We start from the raw sequence: 17,272 nt of genomic DNA on the forward strand, positions 1-17,272 counted from the left end.
CGGCGTCGTAGAGTTCAAAGCTAATTTTTTGTCATCAATTTGCAATCATAAAATTTGGATTGTGATAATACCAAGCAATTATAAAAAAAAACGCAGGCCCATTAAAATCACATAAATCAAATCATAGATAAGATAACAAAAGGACGAACAGCAAATCTGTGGAGATATTCATTAATAATATTTATAAAAAAAAAACATTAGTCAGTCAGTTCAGATATATTTTTCCATAAAAATTATACATAGACTCATTATAAGCAATAAAACTAACTTTAACATCGCAAGTTTATAACATATTCTTTAAGTAGGATAATTGCATATAAGCCTCTTATTTGAGGAGATACTGAAGAACTTTAGCATATCTTAATAATTTTTTTCTAAGAAAATCTTAATATTCATCCTTTGAAGCTACTAAGTATTAAATATTAAATTTCATTAGGTATTAGGATGGGTATATTTATTTTAAGCTAATATAGTCCATATATAATTGCCTGCCTCGTTGGTCTAGTAGAACACATGGAACACATATTCCGAGGTTCTGGGTTCAAACCCTGGGTCAGGCATATAAAGGGTTTTTCGATAGAGTATGTCGGATTTGCCGTCCCATCAGATTGTGGTTGTAAGGGAGAGAGTGCACCTTGGTTTATGACCACATCTGTGCACTATAATATATAATTACATATAGTTAAGTGTTAAATAAATCAGTCACCAAAAATTAGACTTGACAAGTTGGTATAACCGTCTTGGGGCATTATTTTCGATTATACTTTAAAATTCAGCATAAATTAATTAATTTGCCTAAAGCTGAATTCAAAACTTGTGTTATAAAAAATAACAAGTAAGATTTATTTTACTACACAAATTATATAAATGATAAAAGTTTTGTGGTAATATTTGTTTAGGCTCAGGGTACATAAATATAATTGTATATGATTATTACATGTAAATTGATTTTTATTAAAAATGAGTAACTACATACTACTGAGCCGAGATGGTCCAGTGGTTACAACGCGTGCATCTTAACCGATGATTACAGGTTCAAACCCAGGCAAGTACCATTGAATTTTCATGTGCTTAATTTGTGTTTATAATTCATCTCGTGCTCGGCGGTGAAGGAAAACATCGTGAGGAAACCTGCATGCGTCTAAGTTCAACGATAATTCTGCCACATGTGTATCCACTAACCCGCATTGAAGCAGCGTGGTGGAATATGCTCCAAACCTTCTCCTCAAAGGGAGAAGAGGCCTTAGCCCAGCAGTGGGAAATTTATAGGCTGTTAATGTAAAAATGTAATGTGAGTAACTACAGAGTTTCTTGCCGGTTCTTCTCTGTAATAACAACATCCCGAACCGGTGGCAGCTTGATATAAAAATTAACCTTCTTAAATGACGATTCAAAAGTGCGTGTAAGAGCCTACTTAAATAAAGTATAATTGATTTTGATTTAGAATCGACGATTGAAACGATCTTTAATTAATATGATGTATTATATCCAGTGGGCCATCTCGAGTACCAAGGTTTGTAGGATAATTAACTCGGACAGTTGGAAATGGCCTTAATCTCGTTATTTGCATCTGAAGAGAATTTATCGAATCTAACATAAATTTTATGCTTGTGTTGTATTTTTTATTTGTGTTGAGGGTTGTCTTGAAAACTTTGAATTTTTGGACTTTTAGTAAACCTGATAGTAAAAATACTGATTCGTAAATAGAATACTCAAGTCCTAAGTACCATGTTTTTAACATTTCTTCAAGTTAAATATCAAATAATGATTAGAATTCAAATTTTATGGTAAAACAAATATGGACAAATGGACTGTATAAGACCAACAAAAAAATCGTAATGATTTATTAGTTTAATAATTAAACAAAACTGAATAGACGATTATGTACCCCAATTTTTATTACAAGAGTTTTATTTGATTTTAAATTCTCAACTAATTGGATCGGTTTCAATTTTTCTAATATCACTTCTCGCCTCGAACATCTTAAGATGAAATCAAATAATCCGAATGAAAATCGTCTTTAGTTCGAACTCAAAAATTGCGGCGAAAGTTGAAAACCCGCTTCGTGTAACACAAATAGAATTGTTCAAAGCGTTCGATACTCTGGACCACACGAAGTAACATAATATTTCTGATATTAGCTCAATTTCTATTTCCAAATATTGCCGTATATTAATTGACTTGGAGGTAAAGCATGATTTCAAAGTTTTTGTTAAATTCTATTTCAATAAAAAAAAATTGATTTGGGTTGCACGAGAATGATCTGATACACGTCTCGGAGAGATAATTTGATTATTTCCTCTACATATATTATTTTTATTTGTCTACGCAATGTAAGTGTAAATCATAATGTGATTATGCGAAATATTAAAATTTAGTGTGATGATATGCTTTTTGTCGACGACATTGTACTGGTTGGTGAAGATGGACCTGAGATCCAGAGCAGATTGGAAGATTGGCAACAGAAACTGAAGAATGTTGGCTTGAAAATCAGTAGAACGAAGACTGAATACATCTCTCCGGTCCTGAAGCCATTGTGCTTGATGGCGTGGCCCTTCCAGTCTGCTCCGACTTCCGGTATCTCGGTTCACTCATTCAAGGCGATGGCGAAATAGATCGAACGGTGAAGCACAGGATTAACACAGGGTGGATGAAATGGCGGCAAGTTACAGGAACAATTTGTGACCCCCGTATTTTCCTTAAACTTAAGGGGAAGATCTATAAGACCATGGTCAAACCTGCTGTTCTATATGGATCAGAGTGTTGGGCTACAAAAGGGATGACTAAAAGACAATTGCATGTGGCGGAGGTGAGAATGTTGAGAGCAATGTGTGGTGTTACGTGAATGGATTGAGTAAGGAATGAGTACATAAGAGGAAGTTTGAAAGTGGCACCGGTAACCGAGAAGCTAACTGGAAACCGGCTGTCTTGGTATGGGCATTTTATGCGGAGGAATGAGGACCATGTTGGGAGAAAGGTTTGAGAATGGATGTGGATGGATATAGAGGTAGGGGACGACCAAAGAAACGATGGATGGATTGTGTGAAAGACGATATGGTTAGAAAGAATGTTACTTGTGAGATGACGTCCGACAGAGAAGTATGGAAGAAGAAGACATGCTGCGCCGACCCCAAGTAGAGTTGGGATAAGGGCAGGAGGATGATATGGATGATGATGTGATGATATATATAAGATGTGGATCTTACTTCAAATTATAGAGAGCTCACAGATCAGAAACCAAATTTAATTCAAAAAATATTTATTCGTATTAATATGCGTAAAATACACTTAAAATTAAAGGCGATTTAAAAATTAGATCGACAGAGAGACTAACTCAATAATACTAAGATTGTTGTTTGGCGGTAGAATCTGTGGACACTAATATCAACAATTTTCATGTAAAGGCCTCGTTTAAATCATAACTTCTATTACTTTATTACATTATGACAAACAGTTTTGTACCAGAAATTTAAAGAATTTTTAAAAGAAAATTTTGTGGATTATTTTTTAAAATTGTAATAATTAATTGTATTTTAGTATTTTTTAATGATTTATTTTCATTTAAATTTCAGGTTTCGCGACGGTAAGAAGGTGAACGTCAATAATTCGCACTACCAGGGCGGTACCATCGACCAGCACTCGCTCATCATTCTCGACGCCAGTGGTGATGACATGGGAAAATATACCGTACTGCTAGCCAATACGGTCGGAAACGGCACAACGAATGAAACTATCAGTGTCAATGTTCTATGTAAGTATTACACTCAGGTATACTTGTCACTACAAAAATATCTACATAGTAACTGCTATCGAGTCTGCAACAAAAGTTTAAAAGTTAGTCTGTCGCCTGTTCTCACGCATAAAATCAGAGAAAAGATTCCGACGATTCGAAAAATTATTCGAAAAGCAAAATAGCTGATAAGTCTCACTGTATAGAAATGAATATCGCACTGGAAATTGCTCTAGGTGCCTAATTTGTTATTAGAATCGAAGAACCCATTTCAATTAAACGTAGATTGAAAATAATTTTTCTTTACCTAGTAGCGGGGCACTAATAAGCTGTTCTAACGAAAAATTCCCCACATTTAAAGCATTTCTATTATATTAAATAATTCTAAGAATTGATCTTAATATATTTTTCTTAATAGTTAAACCTCAAGTTCGCCTTATCATGAGCTCACCAAGCCCCATCTTGGAAACGGATCACAAGAACGTGACACTCACGTGCGAGGTTGTGACTGGAAACCCTTCAATCCTAGATGAAGTCATCTGGTATCTGGACGGCGAAGTGCTTAAACATCTGCCAGAGTGTAATGGAACTGACGGTGAGATAAATAATTTCACAATTAGTAATAGAAGTAGTTGTAGTAACTCTTTTTCAACATTTAAAAATACAAAGCCATGTTAGTTATAATACATCATGCCTGGAAGACAACAAGTATTAGCTCCACGCTTCTTTACCGATGTATTTTTAACAAATTATTTGAATTTAGGAATCGGCAAAGTTAAAAATATCTGTGGAATTTTATTATAGCAACGGCCAAGACGGCCCAGGGGTTAGAACGCGTGCATCTTAACCGATGATTTCGGGTTCAAACCCAGGCAGGCACCACTGAATTTTCATGTGCTTAATTTGTGTTTATAATTCATCTCGTGCTCGGCGGTGAAGGAAAACATCGTGAGGAAACCTGCATGTGTCTAATTTCAACGAAATTCTGCCACATGTGTATTCCACCAACCCGCATTGGAGCAGCGTGGTGGAATATGCTCCATACCTTCTCCTCAACGGGAGAGGAGGCCTTAGCCCAGCAGTGGCAAATTTACAGGCTGATTATGTTATGTTTATGTAACGGATACCTATAATAATTCGTTCGCTAACGGCAAAAGAGTGCGCGACAAAGTAGGCTGAATGGTTTTGTCCCAAATTCCTATACTTAAGTCTCTTCCACCAAATGACTCTTACCACACCTTCTAAGACATATAATGATTTATCATTACAGACGCTCTTTGCAATGAAGTGGATCCATCAATGCTACTCCTCCAGGACACCACCAAGAGTTTCCACGGGAACTACTCGTGCAAGGGAAAGAACTACGCGGGATGGGGCAACGAGAGTGAGAAGACGGAGCTTATTGTTAATTGTAAGTGTTATATTTTATATATTAAAGTGGATTAATTTAACTCATTGGTGATAACTGATGATTTAGGAAATCTGTGTTTCCACGAGCTTACGATGTATTAAGAAAACAAAACTAAATAGATTAGTAAATAGTCATTATGGGCTACAACACAACACAACTGAATAATAACTTTCAAAGATTTTCAAAAACGACATTAAACCTTTCGCAGATCCTCCCGGACCAGCAAAATTGACGTACTCTCCATGGCGAGTCATCAAGGGGAAGTCCCTCGTGCTCAGCTGCAGCATACAAGAAAAGGGACGACCGGAAACACACAGGTATGATTTTAATTATGATTTCTTGAATCCAGGCTGTAAGATTGATTGCCTTTCTGATATTCTACAAACATTTTGAGTAACAAATACTCAAAATGTTTGAACCTGTCCAGACTGCGAGCTCGATTGATTGCATTATTCTAACGGACCTGCGTGTTCGGTGCGACATTAAGCTCTTAATTAAAATATATTAAGCATCATCATCATCATCCTCCAGTCCTTATCCCAATTTCATTTGGGGACCATGCAGCATGTCTTCTTCTTCTTCCAAACTTCTCTATCTGACGTCATCTCACAAGTAACATTCTTTCCAGACATATCGTTTTTCACACACTATATATTTATATTAAACATTATTTATTAATATTATAAGTACGTCCGTGTAGGTTCCGCTGGCTTCGCGGCAGTCGAGCGATCAGTGACATCGTGTCACAGAACTGGACCATCGACCCAGTCACTCTCGACCACCGTACCAACTTCTCCTGCAGAGGAATCAACTCGGGTGGAGACGGGCCGCAGGCAATAGTCAATATCGATGTCTTAGGTAAGGAATGAATATCAGATAACGTATTAATGATTTTTACCTTAAAGATAATACTGACTGCTTTTTAGGAATTAATAGTATTGTAGCTTAGACATCCATGAGGATTAAATTAAATATTTACAAACATATAAACGTGTCTTATATTTTTTATGTTTCAGCACCACCAAGTTTCAAGTACGCGATGAATCACTATAGCGGAGCCTTGTATAAATCTCAGGTTAGTTTTATTTAATAGTTTGTTTTCAATTATTTTTATTTTTTGAACGACATATTAAAACATAGTTTTTTTAGTTTTATCAATTGTAGTAGTATATAGAATAACTTTTAAAACAAATCTTTACAAAAATACTTACCTACATATACATATTTGCAATGAAAGTTTGTTAATCGTGGTTTCTAATGTTTTTTACCTATTTGGAAATCTCTTACAGAATATATCTCTGTCGTGTACGGTGGAATGTGCTCCACTATGTACTGTGGAATGGCTAAAAGATGGACAACGTATAGATCCAGAGAAAACAGACAAGTACTACGTCGTGGAAAGAAAAATAGAACCTCAAGTCAATAGAAATGACTTTGAAGCTACGGAATCTACTTTGGTAAGACTACATTTATTTGATAGGAGTTCATTGTTTGAATATTATTTTTACACTATTTTAATTTACACGGATAATATTTGAAATCGTTAGCAATTTCAAAATATATGTCTTAGAATCAATACATTTATCGAAGGGATTTATCCCTTGCTCTAGGAACAAGAATCTATCCAGGTATCTTATCACGATTAATTCGGAACTCAATAAGAGCAGACATGTCGATCATATTTAAGAAATAATTAAATACAGTCACACTGGCCCACTTTTTTACTATTTTAATAGTCTGTAGTTACCCCCTGTATACCAACATACAAATTTCACTTCTTTATAATGTTAGCGTATATTTCCTGTCTTGATGGTCTAGTGGCTAAATAAAGGTCAGATCACGAGGTTCTGGGTTTAAGCCCCAGGTCGGGCCTGAAAGTTGAAAGAACACCCTTTCCACACTCCCGGATCTCGGATGGAAGTTGTAAGTGTGAACACTCCTGTATCTCGGAAAGCGCGTAAAACCGTTTCTCCTGGGCCTGAACACTTTCCGACCGTGTTGGATTGGCCATCCCATCCTATAATAAGAGTGAGGAGTGAGGACACATTTGCACTATAATATGTCCTGCGTAGTTGACCCTTAAGTTTAGTTGATCCCTTAAGTTTGGCCGACGTGGCTAAAATCGGTAAAGACGACATCAACATCACCATCAACTTTACCTATCCAATGCTAACCTGTATATCGTCCGTACTCGCGCAGCACTGGAACATGTCGGCGTGGTCGGGCGGCGTGCTGTCGCGCGGCGACTCCGCGCGCTACGCGTGCCGCTCGTCGCGCAACGACGCCGGCCCGCCCGTCACCAGCACCACCAACTTCGCTGTCGAGTGTGAGTACACTCTAGTCCCTACTTAAGGACACACACATACATACTCGACGTATTACATGAAGTGACAGATGATGATATGCAACATAGAGTATATTTGCTTTCAAAACTAATTTATCTTAAAAAAATATTATTTTGCTTTAATTATATATTCATAAAATCGCCAATAAAAGAAAAACAATTTAAGTGGTGTTAATAATTAATTAATTAATATAAATTATCTTTTCAACTCAGATTTATAGATTAGTAAAATTTCACATCCAGCTGCTGTCGTGTACATTTTAATAATATCGACGTTACAGATGAACCAGAGAACATAACAGTTACGCCGAGCGTTGTGTCAGTCATTGAAAACGAAATACCGGCGAAAGTCGTCTGCTCAGCCAAGTAAGAAAATATTTCAATTTCACGTTGTAGTACGTAACGGTAGCGACGGATGGCGCTGATTGAAAATGTCACTTTTCTGAATCACGCGAGTATTATACTCGGCCTACCCGATGACACCGTAGAGGCCATTGGGGCCAACAGCAACGTAGTTCAAAGAAAACCCAACTATCGAATAAAATTATAGCTGTAATCAGTAAAAAGCATTTGATTTTTTAGCGTCAAACAGTGATGACGATATTATGTGTGGTTTAAAGACCATGATGGATTTTCGGTCTCGGATTGAGTTAAAGTTATTGCGAGTTTGTAAAGGAATGCTATGTAGTAGCCACGAAATTCTGCCACATGTGTATTCCACCAACCCGCATTGGAGCAGCGTGGTGGAATATGCTCCATACCTTCTCCTCAACGGGAGAGGAGGCCTTAGCCCAGCAGTGGGAAATTTACAGGCTGATTATGTTTATTATGTAGCCACGTTTTAGCTGACAGAGTTATACTCCCATTAATAAATATGTATGTAAAGTAATAAATTGACAATTATTGTTTAAACAAAGCCGGAAAGAATGTAGTGTAACACGAAACGCTAACCCCGCTGTGCAGCGGCTTCCCGATGCCGAACTACTCGTGGCGGCGCGAGCGCGCGTCGAAGAGCGCGGCGCGCGCGCACAACGCGAGCGCGGCGCTGTCGGCCTCCAACGCGCTGCTGCTGCCCGCGGCCGCGCGCGCGCACGCCGGCCGCTACGTGTGCGAGGCCTACAACCGCCACGGCGCCGTCAACACCACCGTCCTGCTGGACGTCATGTGTGAGTGTTCCTCTGTGACTTGGGGAGTTTCAATCGGAACCTGTCATGCACGTCGATTACCTCAAAACGCTATGTAAACCAAAAAATGCTGCAAATTTAATGTCGTTAAAACTTAATGGTCTATACGTTTAATCGTCATAAATAATTGAGCTAATAAATTTGTTCCAGTTATACCGGAATGTGGAATAAAGCAAATAGAGATGGAGGGCGATCAAGTCTTAGTGTGTACGGCGCACGCTAATCCTTCAGAGGTAAGTTTTTATTAACATCTGAGATACTAAAGGTAAGTTACCTTAAACACATTTAACATGGTCAGTAAACACCTTAGTAAGCCTTTATTCGAGTTTGATACGACAGATTCTGAGTGTAACAGCGACTTTACTCACTGAGTGAACCGATTTAAGAACTGAGTGCGGAGTATTGACCATGTCATAATCCAATGATAAGTGATCAATTTTTCTGCCAGTCTTTGCAATATAAAATTAATTCATTTCATATTAACGTTCAAAAACAAGCGATCTCAGTCGTCATGTCTCTTGTCTAAATTTACATCAACTATATTTACAGACACGCGCTCACGACTCACATTAGAATCACTATGATGCAATGCAAAGTTATATTTAAATACTTGATGCGTTAGTTGTTCATCACTTGGAAAAATCCGAAGATTTATTTGTAAAGCATTATTAATTATACAGTGACATGCACTAAAAGAAGAAATGAGTGAGTTTCTAAGTATCGTGCTGAAGTTCGTAACTTCATGTGGTATATTCCTAGGTGTCGTTCTCGTGGAAGTTGAAAAACGACAACGACAGTCTGTCTGACGAGAAGATCTGGCAGAGCGGCCCGCAGAGCTTCTTGCGGCTAAGTGCGCGCGTGTCCGTGTACCGCACATACTTGTGCGTGGCCAACAATAGCGTCGGCGTGTCCCGGCCTTGCGAGCGGGACGTCATGGGTAAGGAAACCATCTCATGCTTTGGAATTAGACGAGATTTGGAGTCGTTAATTCCAAGTTGATTGGCTTTAACAATCTATACCACGGCCCTAAAGTTTCATTTATAAATAAATATCTTAAGTCTTAGGTGATTTTTCCTGACGATATTTTTGACAATCAATAATTGCAATGCTTCTTCATTGAATAAGGATTTTGACTTTGACAATTCATAGCAAAATTGTATATTCCGTTGTTGTATTGTAAATAATGAGTTAGATATTGTTTCTAATGAGTGATTTTGTCCTGCAGCCAACTTGGAAAGTTATAGTAAGTAAATAAAAAAATGGATTGAATTGGTTTCTTTCTACAATTTCCTCATTCGTTTTAAGCAATTCGACGATTTACTAAGTGCAAATACATATTACAAACATAGGTATTAAATAATATCATCGTTTTTCAAAATCTACATTGGTTTTGAAATATTATCTTTAATATAGTTTAATAGTTCAAAGAGTTACTATTAGGCCTCATATCGGCAGACGGCTTGAATACCGTTATATACTTATAGGTACAGAAACTTTACATTAACACCAACTATACAAAACAGAAATTGCGCTCTTTTCAAATAATTACTTGTATTCTAATTTTCTTAAACTAATATTAATATAAACCTAGAAGTGAGATGACAATAGCTTAAGGAGTTAAAACCGAATCAGAAATTAACTCTAGACTATTCAACATTTCACAGACAATTTCAGATTTGTATTTGGCTTCAACCAGGTATAAAACAATTAATCATTCGTATTTATTTCCAATCAGGTACCAAAGTTTGGTGGCGCGATCAACAGAAGTTGATGTTGATCGGTGGTATAGCGCTTGCCGTTCTCGTGGTGACGGTCATACTCTGTGTACTCATCATATGCATCTGCCGCAGGATGCGCGCTAAATCCAAATGTAAGTACGCTTTCTTTTCGGTTGTTGCTTTCTTTGTGATCATGACTTTGACCACGAAAAGATCGTCTGTTTATACTTTTTATTTCTTGTGAGTATTTTAATTAAAACTTTATTTATTTTAGTTAAATTTTAAATATAATATAAGCGACATAAGTTTACTTCAACGTTACTAATAACGTCAAATAATGAAGCCCGAACTCTAACGAAATTTTACTTCAAGTACATTGTGAACAGGCTCTCATTTGTGTGGTCAAGTCATAGTTATTACAGCTAATTGTTGTTTTCGATATGTCATTGTTGTATGTTCTTTGTCATTTTCATAATTTATCATTTTTAAAATAACAATAATATCATACGATGTTTTTGTGATTGTTGTTGATGTTACTGACGTTTGTTTTTTCATTTGTTTTCGTGGTTGCTGCCTTCATAAACACTAAACATGGAATACTAACATAATTTTAGACAATAATCCCGTCGAACTCGAGGAGAGAGAAAAGTAAGTATCCATTAAATCTTGTATTTATAACTTATTTGAGAATGGTTTATTTTATCCCCGCTAATAGATCATTGATATATTTTAATTATGTACATAGAACCAAAACTATATTACTGTTGTCTGTTTTGGTTATATGTTCATCGTGTTATTTTATTTCTTATATACTCTTATTACCATACAATATATTGTTATCATTCATAATATATTTAATATCTGATATAATCATATTTTGTTCTTTCCTCAGATTTAAAACAAGTATTATATATGTATTCAATTATAATATTTTAGTAGTGTAGAGTTAACATTGTATCGTATTATGTTTTAGATACTGAAGCTCTTTGTTTGTAATTAAAATTTTCAGCCACGCCATTGGTCCGAGCAGATTCTTGGCACACATTGTCAATGCCTCCGTCAAGGTCACCTCTAATAGTGCCCGCACTTCGCTCTTAATCTAGTCGTGGTCAAGGATAAACAAGGTCGCTGATCGTACGCTCCAATTTTTCTTGACCACGTTTTGAGAAACTCTTATTAAGTCAAGAAATTTTGAATCGCACGATACCGTTTGAGTTTTCGGCTGTATTTAGCTAAATGCTTGGACCAACGGCCTCTTTAGAACCCTTTTAGGGCTTTATAACATCCATAATCTAATAACGTTGCATGTTTTCGTCGACGATACTATACAAATTAACACAGTTTGGTAGGATTTATATCATTATATAATTTTTTATTCCTGCGTAGGTTCCTAACCGCTCTAACACCAGATGTTTTGAGACTGACGACAATAAATACTTCAGGTATACATTACTAACATATATTTATATTCTTCATAGATGGAGAATGCTTTCTTATTGTTTACTGCTATGTTTCTTCAAAGTTTTGCATCACTGCCGTTTCGTGTTTGATGGGAATTTTGTGTTTTTGTAGATATTAAAATTAATGTAGTTTATTAAAAAGTTTTATCACTGCATGGAGATTTCGGAAAGCATTCTTCTTGTTTTATTTATGTATCTTCTTCGTACTGTTTGTTTATTAACTATTTATCTATTTATTGTATGTAATGTATTTTCATTATAAATATAATGTTAACATCATTCTATAAATGTTTTTTATATTAATTTTATAAATATTTTTGTTTTTTAATTCTGTATTCTGATTCACATTTATTATTAAAACTTTTCAAAATGACGTCTACAAATAATAATTTGATTTGTATATTTTATAACCAGAATACAGTATAAATGTTTCATAACATACTTATAAGTCATATCAGCTCCCTAACAAGATTTTGTTTTTATGTTTTTTTAAACAGTCCGGATGGTAGCTGTCTAAACGAAGTGTCTATAGCTCAATCTATTATATCACAAGCTTTACCCGCTTTATCACCGCGTTTAAATTTATCATTCAGTCCCAAATCACCAGATAGAACTAGACTAGTCGAATCACAGAGCTACCCTCATAATTTAGAAATGACACTCAATGAGAGATCAAATAATTTACAAGCTAGCGTCATACAATCAGATACAAATGATGAAAATATCCAAGTTAACAAAGAAACTGGAATTGAAAATTCTGATAATCAGAATTCTGAACCTAAAATTGATACGAATAAGGTTCAAACGGTAGTGACGCCAAATAAATGGCCATTAAAACCAGGAGTTTTAGTACATGTCAATTCCAATCATACGCTCAGTCCAAAAAATCAAGCGAGATTACATAACAGACCGCAAACAGATAATAATACAGACGAAAATAACTTGGGATTATTAGAAAGAACTAGAAATGAAGAAAATAGGGTAACACCTAAGCCAGAGTATTCTAAAAAGGCTGGAAAACCTAGAAAAAATACACAAAATGTTGTAACAGGAATTTTAAAGACTCTAAGACGCAAAAGTGATTCTTCTGACGATGAAAGTGGAAAATATAAGAAAATTAATAAATCTAATAAAAGGGCTGTGTCACTCGTGACTTTAAACAAAAGCTACGGACCAAAAAGAAGTATTCGATCTTTTTTTCTAAGTGAAACCCCAAACGTGATTGTCACTGAAGGAGGTAGATATCATATCAAAGATTTAACGGTATATTCATCACGAACGTGTGAGATTATATTTAAATTCAACAGTGAACTATCATCTAATTTTTTGTTTCTTTATAGACTCTATTTTTTGTATTATTTCATTGTTTATTTTCCTGTTTCATACTTACAAATATCATCTCATACATAATCACACATCACTATCAGAATATATTTAACGCACTGCTTTCTTCACGTTCAACTATAATCACAAGATAAGTTTAATTTGGTTCTGAAAAAATGTTTTGCACAAAAATACTTTAACAATTTTTATTATTTTAGCACGAGCATTGTTTATCCTAATTCTTTTAATTGCTTTTTTTATTATATTTTCATTATGTTTGATTGTTTTGATTGATGGCATGATTTTAGTTGTGTCGTTTAAAAGACCTGATAGAATTTGCACGACGAATGGTAAAATTGAACTGACTAAAGAACCACCGAGAATTACAAGAAAACGAAAGAAACCCGGCGACAGTAAGTAGATGCACGTCTTTTATGCTTTACTTGACATGACAATTTATTTTTTTGTGCTTGAAGCCAACTGTTGACGTGTGAAGTGTCTTAAGCACTTATGGCACTGCATTATTTTGTGTGTTTGTATAGATTTATTAAATTTTAAATAAAGTATCATTCAGTGTAATTGTTTTAAATAAATCTTTTGACTTTGTATAATTAACGAAGGAAGTCCACATTTAAATACATATTTAAAAAAAACCCTGTCTGCAGCGAGAACACTCCAAAATATAAATATATTTCTTTTATAATTTCTAATTACACTTTCAGGCCCACCTACGAATGGCGTAGATAATGCCGCAAACGGCAACCTAGGAACGGACAACCCTGGTCTCTACGAGAACCTGCCGTTCCACGGTCTCCAGCAACCTCCTAATAAAGTATGTTGAGATAAAAATACCCAAGCAACATATTTTTACATAAAAACAATTAAAATAAAGAAAGAAAAAAGTTTTGGTTATCCTTCACTTTTTAAACTTGAGATCATAATAATGCCTTATTGTGTAAGATAAATAATTATAAAAAGGTTAATGTCAACAATATATATTTAAGCTCTTTTTCTTTCTTAAATATTTTCTTTAATTTAATAACTCATTATTTTAATTTTAAACATTATTTCTCGTAAAAATATTTTGTTTTATGCTTTTTCTATTAATTTGCATTTGTTTTTTTTTTTCATGTTTTGTTTTGGCATGAATAACAGCCTGTACAAGCAATTCAACCTAGAGTTGTAGAAACTAACCAAAAAACAACGAAAGGCATCGAAGCTTTACAAAAACAATTGACAACGAATCCATCATTTACCCCACGAATCGTATGTCCACCATTCGTACAAAATTCGATAAGTTATCCTATAACCCCATCGAGTACGCAATATCAGTATGGAATACCAGTACTATCACCGATACAGCAAATGTATCCCTTGCACCAGACAGTATTACTCAATCCATACTTACCACCGATGCCACCGTCGTATTTAAAACAGTTTCCAACTATAGAAGAGGAAACGATAGACCAAGATAGAAAAAAATTTAGCTCTTTGAACACTAGAAATTTTAAATCAAAACCACCTAAGTTCCAGTCAATGAGAATTGTTAGAAAAAGAAATATAGAAAGATTCTATCCCAATACAGAGTATGGAGAAAATTTCACTGAAATCAACAACAACAAAAATACTTCAGATTCAGACAATGATAAAATAGATTCTGAAGATAATATTTACGAAAATTTTCCTTCGCTGCTTAAAATAAATTCTAATATTAGTGGTGTAGAACATTTTGAAAATTTAACAGACTCAATACAAGTTTGTGAGGAAAGTGTAAATCAAATTAGCGATACAACTTCATCATTAAATAGACCAATCCCAGCTCCAAGAACTAAACTGTCACCGTTAAAACCTCCATCGAAATCTGATCATGTTTATGTTAATTTATCGATGCCACTAATAAAAACTGGTTATACTAAATCATGCGACACAGTAGACGCACCTATGAGGTCATCAAAATCCGAAGAAAATGTGTCGAAGCCGACGAATCAAAGAAATGAAAATAAGTATACTTTAAGCATTCCAAAGAGAACGTTTAGTTTAAAAAATATAGCTGATGACAATTCAGATGAAGAACAAGTAAGAACAGATAAAGAAAAGAGTCCTACAAAGCCCAATATAATTGGAGCCACGCCAAAAAGAACCACACCAATAATGTTACCCTCTACGTCGTTGGTCAAGTCTGTCGTAAGTCAGTTAAATGAGCAAGGGATAAACCGAGCTAAACTACCAAAAAAACAAGTGATAGCACCAAATAAAACTTTACAAATACCAAAATTGTCGGAAAAACCGATACCAAAAAGAACTTTAGTGCAACGTAGTAATTCTGTACAAATTAGTTTACCAAATGATAGTGAGATCGTTCAGGTATAAGCGCTTTGTATGTTTTCGTTTTTTCTTTCATTTATCACTTCATATAACATACTTGTTGTTTAACATACTAACATAACTAACCTCTCATTTCCAGAATACTAATATACTACAGCAGCAATATCTTCAGAAAAGAAATCATTTCACCAATCTTAGTTCGAAAGGAAAAAATAAGAAAAATTTCCAAATACCTTTACAAAAACATCACAGCTTCTGCTATTTTCAACCGATAAGAGTAGATAAAAGAATTCCTGTAGACCAAGAGCGCTCCTACAACAACACGATAGGTCCAATGATATACCAGCCTCCTGAAACCCAGTATTACACGAAAACACTAAACAGAACTCGAGAAAAGCATAGTCAGAAATTAAATCGATTAAAAAAATCCGAAAGTCTACGAGAAAAACTATCATGCGTAGGAGTATACGATAACTACGAGAAACCCAACTATCCAGAACCGGAATACAACGATTCAGAAAGAAAATCTTACTTGCAACTACTTAAAGGGAATTACATATCAAATTCAACGAGAAACTTAGGTCCCGAACACAATTACAACACAAACTTTAACACAGTGGGCACAAAAGATGAACGGCCTAAACATAAAAAATTAGTTTACGCAGATTTAGCTTTAGGTAATCATAATTTAAAATTTAAGAATACAGTCAATTCAAATAGACATTTATACGATACGTATACTATAGGTAACGTCGATAATCCTAATAAAGATACTAACAGTAGTTATAAAAGTAACGTACCCAGTAGCCAAAGAAAAAATAGTCAACAGAGAAGCGACTATGCGACTCTGAAGTTCAATGAAATCGACGTCTAAAGGTAAGATATAAGACTATGATTTGTATCAACTAACAAATACTTACTAATGATATTATTCTGTTAAGTTGTATATAACATTTGATTGAATTTTAAAGGTTTTTTATATCTGAATCTCGTCTATCATTCAGCAAATTTTTGGCCCATAGCAAAATGCATGATTTTCGATCCAATTTTTATGGCTTTCAGCACAATAATATTCATACTAATCTAGTTTATCGTTTAATATTCTGGCAATCGGCATTTGGAGTTAATTCTTATGTACGATTTGTTACCCCTCATTTATAAGTTCTTGTAAAGAAATTTTTGGAAGTTAATAATTCGAAAAATTTCTTAGTTTATTTGGTTGTATGTCCGTTTTTCATTTCTTAAATATTAAAGATAAATGATAATATCGAATCCAAACGTATCCTATTCTTTCAACAACAACATAAGAAGTTTAAGTAACGACAGATCACATCGAAATTTTACAAAGTTTTGGCGAAATGTCGAATTCTATTTTAATTTTATTTGACAAAAAAAATAAGTTAGAACATCCAAAAAATAGCATTCAGCATATTTGCAAAGTAAGGGTAAATTTTGTTTCTGTCAATTGATATATTACGAAACGATATAGTGTCTTCTGAATAGATCCTGATACGTCTTTATGTAAAATACTCAGTTGTCACTATCAAACTTTAGGTAACTCTAAATACATAATATATACTCTATATGAATACCAATATCGATGCAATAAAAAATATTCAGGTACACTTAAATAAAAAAAACTTAAAGATAAGATACACCAAAGAAACGGACCACATATCTCTGAAGATAAACATAAAAAAAAAATGCAAGTTAATTTCTTATTAATTCGTTTAAATTTTTGTCCCTACTAATAAAAAAAACCTTCACTAAATTTCTA

The 17,272-nt window shown here is 34.6% G+C and overlaps 1 protein-coding gene across 18 annotated transcripts in view; it reads left to right on the forward strand.

The window, feature by feature from the left end:
- Nrm (neuromusculin) overlaps positions 1-17,272 on the forward strand; it is a 395,440-nt gene that overhangs the window by 375,096 nt on the left and 3,072 nt on the right. For 2 of the 18 annotated variants that reach the window (XM_064219237.1, XM_064219238.1), the window contains exons 10-29: positions 3,573-3,751; positions 4,149-4,325; positions 5,001-5,141; positions 5,350-5,458; positions 5,842-5,999; positions 6,158-6,216; positions 6,431-6,598; positions 7,341-7,467; positions 7,767-7,851; positions 8,449-8,651; positions 8,820-8,902; positions 9,429-9,606; positions 9,895-9,912; positions 10,405-10,539; positions 11,002-11,035; positions 12,345-13,084; positions 13,479-13,583; positions 13,893-14,002; positions 14,326-15,534; positions 15,635-16,371. In XM_064219237.1, the coding sequence (XP_064075307.1) occupies positions 3,573-3,751; positions 4,149-4,325; positions 5,001-5,141; positions 5,350-5,458; positions 5,842-5,999; positions 6,158-6,216; positions 6,431-6,598; positions 7,341-7,467; positions 7,767-7,851; positions 8,449-8,651; positions 8,820-8,902; positions 9,429-9,606; positions 9,895-9,912; positions 10,405-10,539; positions 11,002-11,035; positions 12,345-13,084; positions 13,479-13,583; positions 13,893-14,002; positions 14,326-15,534; positions 15,635-16,369 (4,753 nt within the window). In that variant the 3' untranslated portion in view covers positions 16,370-16,371. Of the gene's footprint in view, positions 1-3,572; positions 3,752-4,148; positions 4,326-5,000; positions 5,142-5,349; positions 5,459-5,841; positions 6,000-6,157; positions 6,217-6,430; positions 6,599-7,340; positions 7,468-7,766; positions 7,852-8,448; positions 8,652-8,819; positions 8,903-9,428; positions 9,607-9,894; positions 9,913-10,404; positions 10,540-11,001; positions 11,036-11,396; positions 11,512-11,773; positions 11,830-12,344; positions 13,085-13,478; positions 13,584-13,892; positions 14,003-14,325; positions 15,535-15,634; positions 16,372-17,272 lie in introns of those variants that run through there. The other 16 variants (XM_064219242.1, XM_064219241.1, XR_010309700.1 and 13 more) reach the window with 12 other exon arrangements.

This window comes from Vanessa tameamea, chromosome 27 (assembly GCF_037043105.1).
Source record: "Vanessa tameamea isolate UH-Manoa-2023 chromosome 27, ilVanTame1 primary haplotype, whole genome shotgun sequence".
NCBI lineage: Eukaryota > Metazoa > Arthropoda > Insecta > Lepidoptera > Nymphalidae > Vanessa > Vanessa tameamea.